General features: G+C 34.7%; 1 protein-coding gene and 1 pseudogene across 2 annotated transcripts; both read right to left on the bottom strand.

The window, feature by feature from the left end:
• Positions 1-7,055: 7,055 nt before the first annotated feature.
• LOC136208188 (probable polygalacturonase At1g80170) lies at positions 7,056-12,150 on the bottom strand (annotated as a pseudogene).
• A 1,640-nt stretch (positions 12,151-13,790) lies between these two features.
• Positions 13,791-17,235, bottom strand: LOC136208348 (polygalacturonase-like). 2 transcript variants are annotated; one of them, XM_065999185.1, is made up of 9 exons: positions 16,862-17,235; positions 16,164-16,405; positions 15,334-15,507; positions 15,221-15,241; positions 14,921-15,128; positions 14,749-14,830; positions 14,516-14,624; positions 14,298-14,411; positions 13,791-14,206 (listed from the first exon to the last, which is right to left on the bottom strand). In XM_065999185.1, the coding sequence occupies exons 2-9, from the start codon at positions 16,245-16,247 to the stop codon at positions 13,946-13,948; spliced, it is 1,053 nt and encodes a 350-aa protein (XP_065855257.1). In that variant the 5' UTR covers positions 16,248-16,405; positions 16,862-17,235; the 3' UTR covers positions 13,791-13,945. The 2 variants fall into 2 exon arrangements, with proteins under 2 accessions (XP_065855257.1, XP_065855258.1); XM_065999186.1 differs by having other exon boundaries at positions 16,164-16,311.
• Between the last annotated feature and the right edge of the window lie 451 nt (positions 17,236-17,686).

Raw genomic sequence — 17,686 nt, 5'->3', positions numbered from 1 at the left:
ACAACGTATCGCTGTCTCTACACGCTTTATCATCCTTTCTTCCGGCTTCCTTGCCAAATAGCCCACACGTTCTTCTGCAGAAACATATTAATCTCGTAAATAATTACGTATGTCTAAATAAAATAAAATAAAATAGAATACATGTTTATAACCTGCTTCTGTACGTCTCTCGTAAAACCATTTTTGTAGTGTCATGCGTATGAACTCAACCAACATTGTGATTGGTAGACGTCTAGCCTCCACCATTAACACGTTGAATGATTCTGCCACATTCGTCGTGATAATGTTATATCGACGACCACAGAAGAATGCACGGGACCATTTCTCTTTTCCAGCTTGCAGTAAATATTCGGCAGCACCGGAATGTAGTGAACGAAGTGTTGCAAAGGATTCCTCAAAATCAGATACCCGATAGGATTTTGCACATTTCCAAAATGCCTCATCTATCTTACGAATTCCACGAAATTTGGCCTTAACATTTTGTTGCAGATGACGTGCGCACGCCCCGTGAACAGCATTAGGAAAAACCAAACTAACTGCATGTATAATGCTTTGGTTCCGATCTGATATAATGGCTAGATCTTCAACATCATTCAGACACTATTTCAATTTGTTGAAAAACCAGAGCCATGATTCATTACTTTCTTTCGGTCCAACTCCAAATGCAACAGGAAAGATCATTTTGTTCGCATCAACACCAACTGCAATGTATAATATGCCGGGATATTTACCTTTTAGAAACGTTCCATCAACGGCAATGACAGGTCGAATATGTAGTTTAAAACCTCTCAATGATGCACCCATAGCCATAAAGAAAAATCTAAATTGATCATCATCATCTGTCTCGATATGTGGCACGGTACCCGGATTTGTACTTTTCAACATCTCACAGTAGTCCGGTAACAACATGAACGATTCCTCCGGGGAACCACTTTGTGCTTCCAATGCCCAGTGTCTTGCTCTCCAAGCTTGCATATAAGAAAGATTGACGGAAAAATCTCGTTCAAAATCAAAAACAATATCCTTTGGTCGATGCACCCGATTTTCCAAATCAAACCTGCTTCGGAGTAGTATCCCTGCAACACGTTTCCCCGCTTGCCTATGGTGCGGACATATCTGATCTCTCCCACAAGCATGCATGTCCATACCATCTATTCTTGAAAGCTTGAACAAATTGGAACCTGGAATGACGATCCCTCTAGCCCTCCAATTGCATTTGCCCACATCCTTACATTTCACCTCAAACAAAGACTTGTTTGATTTGTAAACCTTCCATTCAAACTTATTTTCAATTGCATATTTTCCAAGTGAATCTTGCAATTCAACTTTGTTTGAAAATATATCATTGACCCTCAAAGCAGTACCTCTGTTTGATTGTTTAGGTGCAATCATATTCACGGGCGCATCGCATGGCTTTGGACACCATCGAAATGGATCAGTCATCCTTTTCATTCTATCTTCATCGCCATCCTCATATCGGATACGTTGGACGCATTTAGATTGCTTAACTGTTTCGTGAACACTTTTAACAGGAATTTCATTCTAAGTGGTATCTTCATTCTCCACATTAGCACCATTATCGTAACAATAATCATTATCATAATGCTCATCATAATGATCGTGATTATCATTATTCATATAATCATCGATGCCATTTCCACAATCGTTGTCATCCTTACCATGTATAGGAGCATCCAGTTCGATGGTGGGATCATTACTTACTACTTCCGTTGGTTTGCTTTGACCAACATGTCCATCCTTGTTAGGTCGCAATGTTGAAGCTTGTATTGTTCGCATGTTTAGAGTAGCATACAATGGAATCAAATCGGTCGGATTCATTCGGCAGTACTCTATGAATCCCATGACATCTCCATCGTCATCAATATCTGCTATCCCACCACGTAGTTTATTTGGACCATATGTCGCCTGCATTGACATTTGGAGATCATACGAGGTTGAGTCAACGCGGAGTGCACCATAAACTTTCTCTTTCAACTTTTGCAAGTCAATATCTATTGGCAAAACCAACAACTTCGCTTTACCACCCACGTATGTCATCACTTTTCCTTCTGTAGTCCACTGTCCGTTCCAAGATAAAAAACACATACACCTCTCTTTGGTTGACATACTTCTACATTTAGTAAAATGGACACATGATCAAAACATAATAAAGCCAATTCATATGTAAATGAAGCTCAAATGCGACATGATACACCAAAATGCGACTCAAATGCGACAAGCTATACCAAAATGCGACTGCCAAATGCGACATGGTACATCAAATGCGACCGCCAAATGCGACCGCAAATGCGACATGGATATGAATGCGACAAGTTATATATTAGTCCTTGTCGCATTTTATTATCTGTGTCGCATTTGACCACCGAATGCGACAGATCGGGAGACAATGGCGGAATCGGAAAATGTCAAGATTCAAACAAATGTATTCGAAAACCAACTGTGTATTTCTAGTAATATGTATGAAAAATGAGGGAATGATACTTACATGAACTTGAATGGGGTATGGATATCTTTAGATCTTGGGTTGAGTTGATAAATTTTTCTGTGAGAATGTGAAAGTAAATGAAAGGGAAAGAGGAGATGGTTGTTATATGAGAATAAGGGTAGTTTTGTCCAAAATGGGTTTATTTGTCTAATTTGGTAAAATGAAAGGAATGTGGGTTAGATATGTAAAGTGGGGTTCTTCATTGGGCTAGATTAGTAATTATCCCTTATACATACATAAAAACAAAAAATTATTAGATAAATAGTTTAGAGTTTTTCTGTTTTTAAGTTTTAGAGTTTTTTTTATCATGAGTGTTAAAAGCTAAATTCAATCTTGCCTTATTAGGTAAACAGATGGTTACTCCAAATTTTTTAGTGGGTAGAATATTCAAAGTTAAATATTTTCCTAGAGACCCTTTTCTTTCCTCCAAATTAGGCAATAATCATAGTTTTGTTTTGGGGAGTGTTTGGAGAGGGAGTTAGATGGAGAATTGGGGATGGTAAGTCAATATATGTGTGGAAAGACCCATGGGTGAATACTGTGGCACCTTTTAGGATCCAGGGTGATGCTGTCATGCAGCAGGATGATACAAAAGTGGCTGACCTGTTTATTCAAGGTAGGAAAATCTGGGATAGAGGGAAGGTGGAAGAGTTGTTGACCGAGGCAGATGCCAGAATTGTGTGTAGGATAGTTTTACGAACCAGAGAAGTGGAAGATGGACCAATGTGGAATTTTACCAAAAATGACATGTACACAAGTAAATCAGGGTATAGAGCGCTTTGTGATGGATATGGTGGTGAGAATCAGGATGATGGGTGGAGTAGAATTTGGAAGATGCATGTTCCTTCAAAAGTTAGAATGTTTGTATGGAAGTTGACCTCGGGTTGTGTGGCCACTAGACATAGATTGGCACGGAGGGGGTTGTCAATCCCAACGCAGTGTCCCTTCTGTCACTCTGATACTGAGCATGACCATCATCTCTTTGTGGATTGTGTATACGCCCAAGAATGTTGGAACCTATCCGGGATCAATACAGATGTTTTCCAACCTGATTATCTAACGGATTCTATTTTGCAGGTACTCTTGTCCAATGATCAGGAAACCATAACCAAGATGGCAATGACGCTTTGGGTCATTTGGAATCAAAGGAATCAGATAGTCTGGGAGAGCAAAATCCAACTACCAGAAAGAGCTATCTCTCTTGCGGATAACTACCTTGCTGCCTGGCGCCAGTCCCAGTTGAAGAACCTCCCTGTTGCTGTCCGTCACCTGTCTACGCCCTCAGTGGTCCAATCCGAAGTCGGCATCGCACAGAATCGCCCAAGACTAGCTCCTCAGGCGGGCCAACCGGTCACCGTCCGCCCTGTTGCGCAACGAAGGCTGCCCACTTCCATCACCATCGACGCCAACGCCAATGTTAACACTGCTGCCCATCGTCTTGAGCATACGGCGCGGGCGACAATGCCACAGGTACGACATATTAGCTGGTCCCGCCCCCCTTTAGGCTTCGTCAAATGCAATTGTGACGCAGCTACCTTTAAAGCTGAGTCTCGAAGTAGGGTGGGAGCTTTACTTAGATCTTCTGATGGATCCTTCATGGCTTGTCGTAGTCGCATAATCCCAATTGTTGATGATATTAGGGAAGCTGAAGCATTAGCTCTACGTGAGACATTGCATTGGTGTGTCTATCTTAATTGTAGTAATGACTTGTTTGAAAGTGACTCTTTGATTGTGGTTAATAGTGTCAATTCGGTAGATCCAGACTTGTCTGTTTATGGGTCAATTATTCAGGATTGTAAGGTCTTGTTAAGTAGTCGACACGATTATAAAGTGTCTTTCTCTCCACGCCTAGCGAACAGGGGCGCTCATGTTGTTGCACGACATGCCCTGTCCAATGCTAGCGAGTTCGTATCTTTTTCTGCTCCGGTTTGGTTGCAGGAGACTATTGTTGCTGATTCGATTTAAGGAATGAATATCATTTTGTTTCTAAAAAAAAGGAGTGTTAAAAATTAAAAATAAGACCGCCTAGATTGTTTAGGCTTCGTCTAGGCACTCGGAAACTAGAATCTATTTGGATTTTTTTTGATTTAGTTTCTCTGACCCTTTTTTCCCCATCTAGCAATTTTTAACTGGTTCCCTGGCAAACTTGTTGCAAAAGTTTGGAGGGTGGTGGTTTGGGCATTAAGGATTTTAGGATCTTTAACCAGGCTCTCTTGGGTAAGATGTGTTGGGATTTAATTCAAGGCAACAATCTTGCTATTTCTCTGATGAAATCTAGATTTTTGACTGTCTCTGGTTTGCCTAAAGCTACCATTGTTCCTTCCTCGATTTGGTCTTCCTGTAAGTTTGTTTATTCATCCGTTTGGGAACAAACCTTTTGGTGGATTGGCCAGTCTTCATTGCTCAATTTCTGGACTGATCGATGGATCATTCCATCGGTGGCGGACAGATTGGATCTTGATCATCATGATAAACGTTCACGATTTAATTCTGTTGATGATTTTTTGGTCAATTCGGAATGGCTTGGCTTAGACACTCTGCCTTCGGTTGTTCAAGACAGTATTCGATCTATTCACAGGGGTAGAGATGATTTAGATTTATGCGTTTGGCAGCCCTCTACGAAGGGTATTTTCTCTGCAAAGAGTACTATTCGATTATCAGTCCTCGCTCCTCCTCGGTGGACTGGTATAAATTTGTTTGGAATGCTCTCACTCCCCCTTCTCGCTCCTTCACATCCTGGAGAGTTTTGCATGGAAGGGTTCCGACCCACGACCTCCTGCAGCGTCTAGGCTTATCTTTTGCCTCTCGTTGCGTTCTTTGTGGTAGGGATCCTGAGTCCATTAACCACTTGTTCATTAGTTGTTCTTTTGCAGATTCTCTATGGAGGGCCCTTGAGATTCATTTTGACTGTGCTTTACCTCGTCATTCCCAATTCATCCACTTCTTCAGCACTCTTCGTAGCATTTATTTTGGCTCACAGGTGTCGATGATCTGGCGTGTTGCCGCTGTCTCTTGCATCTGGTTAATCTGGCATTGCAGGAATGAAGCAACCTTTAAAGAGGTTTCTCCTTCTATTCAACACTCGAAGATCACCCTTTTTCGAATGATTCGAGAGTCCTTTGCCTCTTCTAAAGGTTTTTGCTCTTCGAGGAGAGATGCTGATATCTTATCCCTTCTTCTGGCTTCTCCAAGGCCGCCTCCAGCTCCTAACATTATTCCGGTCCATTGGCTTAAACCTCCTCCGGGCTGGGTTAAAGTCAATGTGGACGGCTCTGCTTTTGGTACTCCTGGCGAGGCGGGAGCGGGCGGTATCTTTCGTAACTATCGCGGCTTTCCCAAAGGTTGTTTTGCTTTTTCTACCCCTCCTTGTTTTGCTTATATGGCTGAATTGAGAGCCGCTATTTTCGCAATTGAACTTGCTTGGGAGAAAAATTGGCATCAAATTTGGGTTGAGTCTGACTCCATGTACGTAGTTAATTTGCTTCGACTTCGTTCCATGGATGTTCCTTGGAGCATTCGACAGGAGTGGTTGCACTGTCTCAGCATTTGCTCTAGGATAAACATTATTTTTACACACATCTTTAGGGAAGGAAATCGCGTTGCTGATGCTTTGGCAAAGTTTGGAGTCTCCTCCTCAGTGATCAATTGGTGGCCTTCAGCTCCTGCTTTTTGTCACCGGTTTATCAATGATGACATCTGTAATATTTTTCATTTGCGTTTTTCTTGACCTTTCCTATTCTTTTCTCCTTCCCCTTCTTCTTGTTTGTTCTCCTTCCTCTTCTCTTATTCAAACACTCACCTTTTCTTTTTTAATATATGACGGGTTTGACTGTTCTTGGGCCATGGGTGCTCTCACCACTCAAGATCTGTCTCGTCCCAATTTCTATATAAAAAAAAGAGTAATTAAAAGATTAGACCTAATTAATTTTTAAAGTATAAATTAAAAATCTAATAGATGATTTTAGAAAATAAGATAATTAACTTTCAAAGCTGTATTAAAACTTAATTAAGCTTTAAGCCGTTCGATATTTTGGGTTTTACTTTCCTTTTGACCAACAATTATTAAGAAAAAATTACATTAATAATCACATATTAAATATATTTTACAATTAACATTAGTTTTTGTTCGCTTTTATCAATTCTTTATTTTTTATTAGTAAGAATATCAGAAGTCCAATTTTTTTTTTATTCTTTTGTTATATTTACTAGTTATTACTTATTTTCACAAAAGTAACCGTTCAAATTTAAAAAATCTCAGTGAAAGATTTTAATAAATTTCATAATATTAAAAAAAGATATCTTTTATGCTTACTTTGTCAATGGATGAGTTTACTTTGTCAAAGTTCATCACCATTCAATGGTGGAAAAAACAAAGTAAGACTTACTTTGTTAAAAACAAAGTAAGTATAGCCTAACCCTAAAAATAACAAGCAACAAAACTTTATTTTTCATATTTTGATATAGAATGTACTTTATAGTATCATATTAAAATACATTATCACAATTAATTAATTTTTTTACTAAAAAATAAACAAATAAGATACTGTAATAAAAAAAGAAAATAATTAATATCAATATCAATTAAAAGAATAAAACAATTGATCAAATAAAATAAAAATAAAAACAAAACTAATATTTACAGTTTGACTTGATCCTAGCTATAAACTATATGATAGAGGTACTAAATAAGCTAGAAAATGAAAAAACAGTAGCAATTCCTAATTTTTCTGTAAGCAAGAAACACTAGGAAACATATTGCCGCTGAAACGTCCATGAACATTAGAACAATAAGAGACTGTATTTTCAGTAGAAACTCCATGTCGAGATTCATGTGAGTCAACAGATATATCGATATCCTCCATTAAAATATCTTTGCATCCAATAGCTTCACTGCATGCTAATCTCACTGCTTCTTTTTCTATTGACGTTCCCTTTATATCCTTGTATTTTATATCACTCACTTCTACTGCTGATGATTTCTGCAAATTAATTTCATTTTCATTAACTAATTACAATTATATATTAATCATCAATATCTAATCACAATTAATAATTGATTAATTTACTTACATGGTCACCGCATTTCTTATGTGGGCAGTAATACTGATCGATAATGATAGGATTTAATGAATTTTTTAACGTTATATGCTCGAATGTTATGTCTTGCGAATCCTCTTCCTCCCTGCATTATACCAAAAATAAACTTATAAGAATCATGATAATTAGGGATAATAGTAATGAGAGAAATTATCAAAAGATTAATAATTAATAAAGTTAAGTATATTAACCTGCCATGTTTTTATTCTAACCCCGTTCTGAGTTCCTTCAAATGTAACATTATTAACATGAACATACTCTACTTTTTCCTCTTTCCGACATATGCCCAAACTTCCGATACTTTAAGAAGAAAAAAAGGATAAATATAAATAAAAGTTGATTAAAACACAAATTATTAATCAAATAACAAGTATACATATATATAATTTGTGAGAATTCAAACACAATATTTATATAATACCTTATTCCGTGTCCAGGACCGCATTTGATATTATTAATATCAACATGTGACGAACCGTCGCTAATTGATATACAATCATCACCTAAATGTAAGATAAATTTAACAAAAATTAGAGAATAATGATTTATGTAAAAGGAAATTAAATATATAATATTGATGATTAAAGTAATTACCCGTTTTAATAATGGAGTCATGTATATGAATATTTGTAGCATGTTGGAGATGAATTCCGTCGGTATTGGGGCTGTCCCATGGAGCGTTAATAGTGATATTTGAAGCATAAACCCAATTTGATCTCTCAAATGCTATATGCATTTGTGGACTGTCCTTGAAATTTAGGTTTTTTATGTGTACATTTTCTGAGTGTGATATTATAAGTCCCTGTACATGAATAAATAAGAGATAAATTCAGTTATCTTATTAATTAAATGGACAAACAGTGAAATCATAATTATAATTAGAGTAATCAGTTTCATACCGTTGCTTTCTTTCCGCATTGCTGCAATAGAAAAATTTACACATGATATTAGTAATCTCAAAAAAGAAAAAAACTAAATTCGGAAACAAATAATTAAAATTAAATTAGGCTGACCTGTTTATTATGTTTGCAATCCAAGTTCCACCAATTTGTGCCTTGACCATTGAGAGTTCCATAACCATGGATGACGAGTCCATTGATTTTGTCGAATGTAATCCATTGTTTGCATTTCTTATTCTTGCATATCCATTCATGAGGATTAGCTGGTGCTACTAGTTCACCTTCTATCTGTAATGTCACGCATCAAACTCGATATTAGCATAAGAAAAGCAAGAAGAATACACACAAACTTACATGATTTTGTCAATTAGATCTATCTCTCTAATGTCACGCATCGAACTTGATATTAGCAGAAAAAAAGCAAGAAGCATCACAAACTTATGCTATACAATGAAACACAATATATGACTCAATCACCATAAAGTTAAGCATATATATAGAGCTGAATCAAAAGAGAAAAACAGAGTAAAACACTTGAAAAAAACAAATAAAAATAGGGTTTAAGCCCATTCATGAGGATTAGGTGGTGCTATTAGTTCACCTTCTATATATAATGTCACGCATCGAACTCGATATTAGAAGAAGAAAAGCAAGAAGAATCACAAACACAATATACGACTCAATTACCATAATTTTGAGCATACATAGAGCTGAATCAAAAGAGAAAAGCAGAACAAAACACTTGAAAAAAACAAATAAAAAGAGGGTTTAAGCTCATTCATGAGGATTAGCCGGTGCTATTAGTTCAATTTCTATCTGTAATATCACACAAACTACATATATGGCCGCCTATAAACAACAAATAGCCGCATACCACGATAAAAAGGTCGCTGAATCAAGATACTTGAAAAAACTAAAGAAAAAGAGGGTTTAAGCTCATTTACTTGGACACTGATATCTTTTGATCTACAAGCACCAGAAAAAGTGATAGGTTGCAGCAAATATTTTCTCCGATTCGGAACATACATAGTTGCTGAACACGACGAGCTACATGTGGCACTCCAAGCTGCTTGAAATGCCTGAGTATCATCCCTAATGCCATCACCCACAGCACCAAAATCAACAACATTGTAGAATTTAGTACCGTGACAATGTTTGCTCGAAAGTGTACGGGATTCAGTTGATGCTAAACAAATTAAAAAGCAGAAACAGAACAGTATTAATTTCGCCATAGTCATAATTGATGTAGTAAAATTCGTAATTGATGAAATAAACTAAGTAATACCAGGTATATTAAGTATGCAGGGATGAAACAAATTCAGAGTAGGATGAGGATTTCAAATCTATGTTCTAGTGTAAGATTGAATTGAAATCGTAAATGGATTAGTGAAATTTTACAGTTAAGAAAAGAAAATCGAATCCTAGATGAATTAGGAAACTGTTTGTGTTTGTTAAGAGTCCTGACTGAGCATTGACTCCCTACTATATCTAACATACTCCGAAATTCCTTTGTGTTATTTATAATTCATTTTCTGTCTTAGCTTTTCCGCCTTTAGATTTGATGAAATTTGATCAAACGTTAAAAATGAAATGGCGATAAGTAATGGAAGGAAGGTGAAAGAGTAAGCACCTTAATTAATTGGTCTCCGTTCCGATGAGCCTCATCTTTGAGATAATGTAGATTTCTCCGGTGCCGTTAATTGAATTTTGAACTTGTTGAAGCGATTTGTTCGGAAATTCGAATATTTCCGATAGTGACTCAAAATGTCGGCATTTGTTGCATCGGTAACTCATCCCATCCGTGTAAATCAAAACGGAGAAGAAGAGGAAGAGAGGCAGAAATGAAGGATATGAGAAGAAAATGACGAAATCAAGGGTTTTGCTTCTCCTCACACGGTTGCTTTGCAAAAACCAACCAACCACTCATGCTTGCTCTTTCTTCTCAAATTCCACATAATCATTTTTCTAAGTTATTTTTGTTGAATCGGTTGTTGATTTTTTTTTGGTACCAATTTGGTTATTTTCATTACTTGTAGTACTGTTTAGTTTAGTTTTTAGTTTTTTTTTTTTTTTTTTTTACAGGTTTTCTGTTTTGCTCATTTGCCCTGTTTCGTTTTGCTCTTGGCTTTATAGCCTTTGTTTGCCCTTTTTTTGGATTCATGATGAAATAAACAATTATTTGAAACAATCAATTCTGTCATTCTTCTGGTATTATGATTCATGGGATTTACTCATTATGGTATCAGAGACTGGGTCGATCCATAGAAGAATCAGAAAATCCTAATTGTTCATTATCAATCATTCGTGATTCATTCAAAAAAAATTCCATCTCTTCTTCTCATCTGTAGATTTGAAAATTCCCTGATTAACCAAAAATCAAAACTTTCTCTTTTTTGATCCTTAACCATGGAAAACGGCAGGATTACTCAACAAGATATGTTAAACCCTCTGTTTCTACATCCTTTAGATGGTGCGAGCTCGATAACTGTTGACAAGGTGCAAGGTAGCTATGATTACAGCACATGGCGAAGGAGCATGGAAAAATCTGTCATCAAAATGCAAATTGGGTTCTGTCATCAGTGTTGTGAAGAGATTAATCGATGATGACACCAGAGTTGAGATATGGGATACCTACAATAACATGGTAATTAGCTAGATAACTTATAATGTTTCTCCTAGTATTAAAAAGTCTATTATGTTTATAACTACATCTAAGGATATTTGGACTAATCTTGAAAAAAGCTTTTCACTTACTAATGGATCTAGGAAATCCAGACTTAGTAATGAGCTGTTTGATGAAAAACAGAACAACAAATCCATAGATGAATATTATACTGTTATGAGATTGTTATGGGAGGAACTAGATGCCTTGAATTTGTTGCCAATGATAACAGAATCCACCGATGAGATTAAAGCCCTTCTAAAAGCTATAGATACACACCAGGAAGAGGCAAAACTATTTCAATTTTTAAATGGCCTTAATGTGGCTTATAATGCTCAGAGAAGTCAACTTCTTTTGCAAAGTCCGCTTCATTCTGTTGAAACTGTCTCAGCAGTGTTGCAACAAGAAGAAGCTCAACGTGAAATTTTAAACACTCAAAGGGTTGATACTGAAATGTCTGCAATGTTCAATAAAACTCAAGCAAACAAAGTGCAGATCCGTTCAGCATGTGGATGTAAAAAACACAACATTGATAGATCAATCAAACAAGGCTGAATTTCACTATTAAAATCAATCATCCTAATATTGTCTTCATATACACCAGCCTCACCAAATACAAAAGGAACTTCAACTTCATCTTGTTTCCCAACCTCATTTTGCCTTTCAATTTCAGCAGAAATTAAGCCACTACCACCTTCACCCACATATAAATCGACTTTCTCTCCATTCTTAAATTTACTAAAATACCTTAACACATCACAATCAGTCCTCAAAAGCTCAAATGAATTGAGACATTTATAGTAAATGCCTTCAATACGTTCAGAGCCTAAATCAACTGCCAAACCAGCTAATTCAAAATAGGATAACTTATCTATATCAATCATAAATCCACCAACAGTACCCCCAACATATATTGGACAAGATTTGTCTCTGTCAATTAATGTACACCTTATATGGAACCTCACATCTACCACTGTAGTCCCCATTGAACCTGTAAAATATATATATTGTACAACCATTTTACATGAAAAGCAATGTAGGAATATAAACAAAAGTATGACATGTGAATTTATTCTATGTCATACCCAAACTTCTATTTCTAACCTTAAAGTTCCTAATTATAACGAAATTACCTAACCATGGGTATCAATACACACACAAATAATGTGTCAAAGCTAGTAACTAACCTTTAATTATAGCAATTGGGAAATCTGAACAATCTTTGCTCCTCTTCTCGCAGCAACAAATTCTTCCTTAATGTCGATTTAGGGCAAAGTAAAAAACAACAGAAAGTTAGTTTGAATCTGAGCTCTCCTGAAGTTGTAATCACGAACTCTAATATAAACAAAAATGAAAGTTGTAATCTAAGATCTCTTGAAGTTGCAATTCTTCCTTAGTGTGGATATCATCTCAAACTCTTCCTTAATTATAGTGTCGATTCATCTGCGCTTGGAAAAGGACTCCTTTTACTTAATGTCTAATTCAATCAGTTTTTAATCTCATATTAAGAATAATCGGTAATTAATTTTTTTAATTAGGACTCACTATATGCCACATGTCATTTTATGATTCATCACTTTACACATCAGATTTGTGAGTGTAATCACGCGCCAACCTTTTATAATTTTAGTGCAGATCAGTGTGTAAAAGGTATGTATAATCTAACATTAGGTGTGCAATAGGTTATTTTGAAAGTTGGAGGTGCCAATAGGCAAAACTTACCAACTTTAAGGGTGTAAATATGCATTAAGCCCTCTTAAATATCAAAAGGAGGATTTACATTGATTATCAACTATTTTCCTTGAAGTTTCTAAAATTTTTCTTTCCATCAGACGGTTTTAATGATAATTTAATAGGGCTTGACATAATTAGAATTAGTTTTACTTGTGTGAGAGTGTTAAGTATTTAATATAATTAATTAGTCACCTAGTTTCTACCTAACATACTGTTTAGTCCTTCAATTTTGAAAAACACATTGGTCAACTTGTATTGTACTGTGGTTGTTCTAAAAGCTAAGATATGTTGGTTAAAAATAAAAAAAAAATAGATAAAATGATCATAGGGTTAATATTGGTAAAAGATAGGGACCTTAAAATGTGTTTTTCAAAATAGGGGACTAAACAGTTTGTTAAGTAAAAACTAGGGGACTAATAAATTATTTACCCAAGAGTTTTTTTGGGGTAAAATTAAAAATTTGAGTCACTTTAGAGGTTTTAACTAGTCAAATATATAATACTGGTGTTTGGTGAAAAGAGGTTTGAAAGAGTTTATGAGCTTTTTCAATTAGCTTATTGTTCAATTTTTTTTAGAGAACATTTTTATCCCTAATTATTACCCTTTAACCCGAAATAAATGTTTTATCAAATAAACTAGTCAAATCAGCTAATCAAAAAATAATCAGCTAATAACTAATGTAATTAGTTATTAGCTATTTGCTAAAGAGGAACTTTATTATTTTGTACAAACAAAAATTCTCTACATCAAAAATAACAAGCAACAAAACTTTATTTTTCATATAAAAATGGGATGGAAATTCTAAGTCTTACTTTATATCATACTAAATACATTATCAAAATTAATTAAATTTTACTAAAAAAATAAACAAATAAAATACTGCAATAAAAAAGAAAATAATTAATAACAATATCAATTAAAAGAATAAAAACAATTGTTCAAATAAAAAAAATGATAAAAACAAAACTAATATTTACATTGAGTTGGCTATAACTATATGATAGAGGTAGTAAATAAGCTAGAAAATGAAAAAAAGAGTAGCAATTCCTAGTTTTTCTGTAAGCAAGAAACACTAGGAAACATATTGCCGCTAAAACGTCCATGAACATTAGAACAATAAGAAACTGCATTTTCAGTAGAAACTCCATGTCGAGATTCATGTGAGTCGACGGATATATCGATATCCTCCATTAAAATATCTTTGCATCCGACTGCTTCACTGCATGCTAATCTCACGGCTTCTTTTTCTATTGAAGTACCCTTTATATCCTTGTATTTTATATCACTCACTTCCACTGCTGATGATTTCTGCAAATTAATTTCATTTTCATCAACTAATCACAATTATATATTAATCATCAATATCTAATCACAATTAATAATTGATTAATTTACTTACATGGTCACCGCATTTCTTATGTGGGCAGTAATACTGATCGATAATTATAGGGTTTAATGAATTTTTTAAAGTTATATGCTCGAATGTTATATGTCTTGCGAATCCTCTTCCTCCCTGCATTGTACCAAAAATAAACTTATAAGAATCATGATAATTAATAAGAGAAATTATCAAAAGATTATGTAAGATTAATAATTAATAAAGTTAAGTATACTAACCTGCCATGTTTTTATTCTAACCCCGTTCTGAGTTCCTTCAAATGTAACATTATTAACATGAACATACTCTACTTTTTCCTCCTTCCCACGTATACCCAGGCTTCCGATACTTTAAGAAGAAAAAAAGGGGATAAATATAAATAAAAGTTAATTAAAACACAAATTACTAATCAAATAACAACTATTACATATATTTAATTTGTGAGAATTCAAATACAATATTTATATAATACCTTATTCCATGTCCAGGACCGCATTTGATATTATTAATATCAACATGTGACGAACCGTCACTAATTGATATACAATCATCACCTAAATGTAAGATAAATTTAACAAAAATTAGAGAATAATGATAATACATTTATAAATTAAATATATAATATTGATGATTAAAGTAATTACCCGTTTTAATAATGGAGTCATGTATATGAATATTTGTAGCATGTTGGAGATGAATTCCGTCGGTATTGGGGCTGTCCCATGGAGCATTAATAGTGATATTTGAAGCATAAACCCAATTTGATCTCTCAAATGCTATATGCATTTGTGGACTGTCCTTGAAATTTAGGTTCTTTATGTGTACATTTTCAGAGTGTGATATTATGAGTCCCTGTATTAAATAAGAGATAAATTCAGCTATCTTACTAATTAAATTGACAAACAGTGAAATCATAATTATAATTAGAGTAATCAGTTTCATACCGTTGCTTTCTTTCCACATTGCTGCAATAGAAAAATTTACACATGATATTAGTAATCTCGAAAAAGAAAAAACTAAATTCGGAAACAAATAATTAAAATTAAATTAGGCTGACCTGTTTATTATGTTTGCAATCCAAGTTCCACCAATTTGTGCCTTGACCATTGAGAGTTCCATAACCATGGATGACGAGTCCATTGATTTTGTCGAATGTAATCCATTGTTTGCATTTCTTATTCTTGCATATCCATTCATGAGGATTAGCTGGTGCTACTAGTTCACCTTCTATCTGTAATGTCACGCATCAAACTCGATATTAGCATAAGAAAAGCAAGAAGAATACACACAAACTTACATGATTTTGTCAATTAGATCTATCTCTCTAATGTCACGCATCGAACTCGATATTAGCAGAAAAAAAGCAAGAAGCATCACAAACTTATGCTATACAATGAAACACAATATATGACTCAATCACCATAAAGTTAAGCATATATATAGAGCTGAATCAAAAGAGAAAAACAGAGTAAAACACTTGAAAAAAACAAATAAAAATAGGGTTTAAGCCCATTCATGAGGATTAGGTGGTGCTATTAGTTCACCTTCTATCTATAATGTCACGCATCGAACTCGATATTAGAAGAAGAAAAGCAAGAAGAATCACAAACACAATATACGACTCAATTACCATAATTTTGAGCATACATAGAGCTGAATCAAAAGAGAAAAGCAGAACAAAACACTTGAAAAAAACAAATAAAAAGAGGGTTTAAGCTCATTCATGAGGATTAGCCGGTGCTATTAGTTCAATTTCTATCTGTAATATCACACAAACTACATATATGGCCGCCTATAAACAACAAATAGCCGCATACCACGATAAAAAGGTCGCTGAATCAAGATACTTGAAAAAACTAAAGAAAAAGAGGGTTTAAGCTCATTTACTTGGACACTGATATCTTTTGATCTACAAGCACCAGAAAAAGTGATAGGTTGCAGCAAATATTTTCTCCGATTCGGAACATACATAGTTGCTGAACACGACGAGCTACATGTGGCACTCCAAGCTGCTTGAAATGCCTGAGTATCATCCCTAATGCCATCACCCACAGCACCAAAATCAACAACATTGTAGAATTTAGTACCGTGACAATGTTTGCTCGAAAGTCTACGGGATTCAGTTGGTGCTAAACAAATTAAAAAGCAGAAACAGAACAGTATTAATTTCGCCATAGTCATAATTGATGTAGTAAAATTCGTAATTGATGAGATAAACTAAAAAAATACCAGGTATATATAAGTATGCAGGGACGAAACAAATTCAGAGTAGGATGAGGATTTCAAATCTGTGTTCTAGTGTAAGATTGATTTGATTTCCGAGAGAGAGAAGATATAGATTTATTAAAAATTGAAATCGTAAATAGGTTAGTGAAATTTTACAGTTAAGAAAAGAAAATCGAATCCTAGATGAATTAGGAAACTGTTTGTGTTTGTTATTATCACAAATTCCTTTTTATCCGCCTTTAGATTTGATGAAAATTGATTATAAGTAGTAATTTAAGGACAAATCAGATGAAAAAATTAAAAATGAAATAGATCTGAAATTGCGATAAGTAATGGAAGGAAGGTGAAAGAGTAAGCACCTTAAAATTGGTCTCCGTTCAAGCAATGCACCTCATCTTTGAGATAATCTATCTTTCTCCGGCGCCGTCGCAGAAAGGAAAGGAAGCGATGTGTTCGGAAATTCGAATATTTCCGATAGAGTCTCAAAATCTCAGCATCTGTTGCATCGGAAACCCTCCCCCATGCATGATGCATCCATGTAAATCAAACAAAATCCACTTGTTTCCTTGTTGCTTTCTAGATTATCTCAACGGAGATGAGGAGGAAGAGAGGCAGAAAATGAAGGATACGAGAACAAATTGATGAAATTAAGGGTTTTGCTTCTCCTCACACATTTGCTTTGCAAATACCACCACTCTTGCTTGCTCTGTGCTTCCCACATTCCATATATTTTTCATTTTTTGAAGTTTTTTTCAGGGAAAAGTAAAATAAAAATAAAAATGTGATAATTGCCAAATTGGACCCTACTTTTTTTTTTTTTTTGTTGATGTTCATATTTGATCCTAATGTATGAACCAAATTTAACCATACCAATTTTTAAAAAATCAATTCCAGCAAGACATTAAAGAAATTTTGGAAAAACTGGTTTGATGCAACATACAAGTTAATCACAATTTCTTTTTTGTCCATAAGTCTAAAATGTTTATTGCCCTACTAACGTAGTTATAAACATCATTTGCCCTCTGAACTTGTTGAAAAAGCTTGATTGACTATCTGAACTTTCAAAATGTGCTGGTAGCTTCCTTAACTTGCGTAAAATATTCAGTTAACCCTCTAAACTTGCGTAAAATATAATCAATTGATCACTTGGTTGTAAAAATATAAATTAAATACGACAGATGTAT

The sequence above is a fragment of the Euphorbia lathyris genome, chromosome 10, assembly GCF_963576675.1.
Source record: "Euphorbia lathyris chromosome 10, ddEupLath1.1, whole genome shotgun sequence".
NCBI lineage: Eukaryota > Viridiplantae > Streptophyta > Magnoliopsida > Malpighiales > Euphorbiaceae > Euphorbia > Euphorbia lathyris.
Note: the sequence above shows the minus strand (reverse complement) of the source record. Positions and strands in the feature narration are given on the sequence as shown.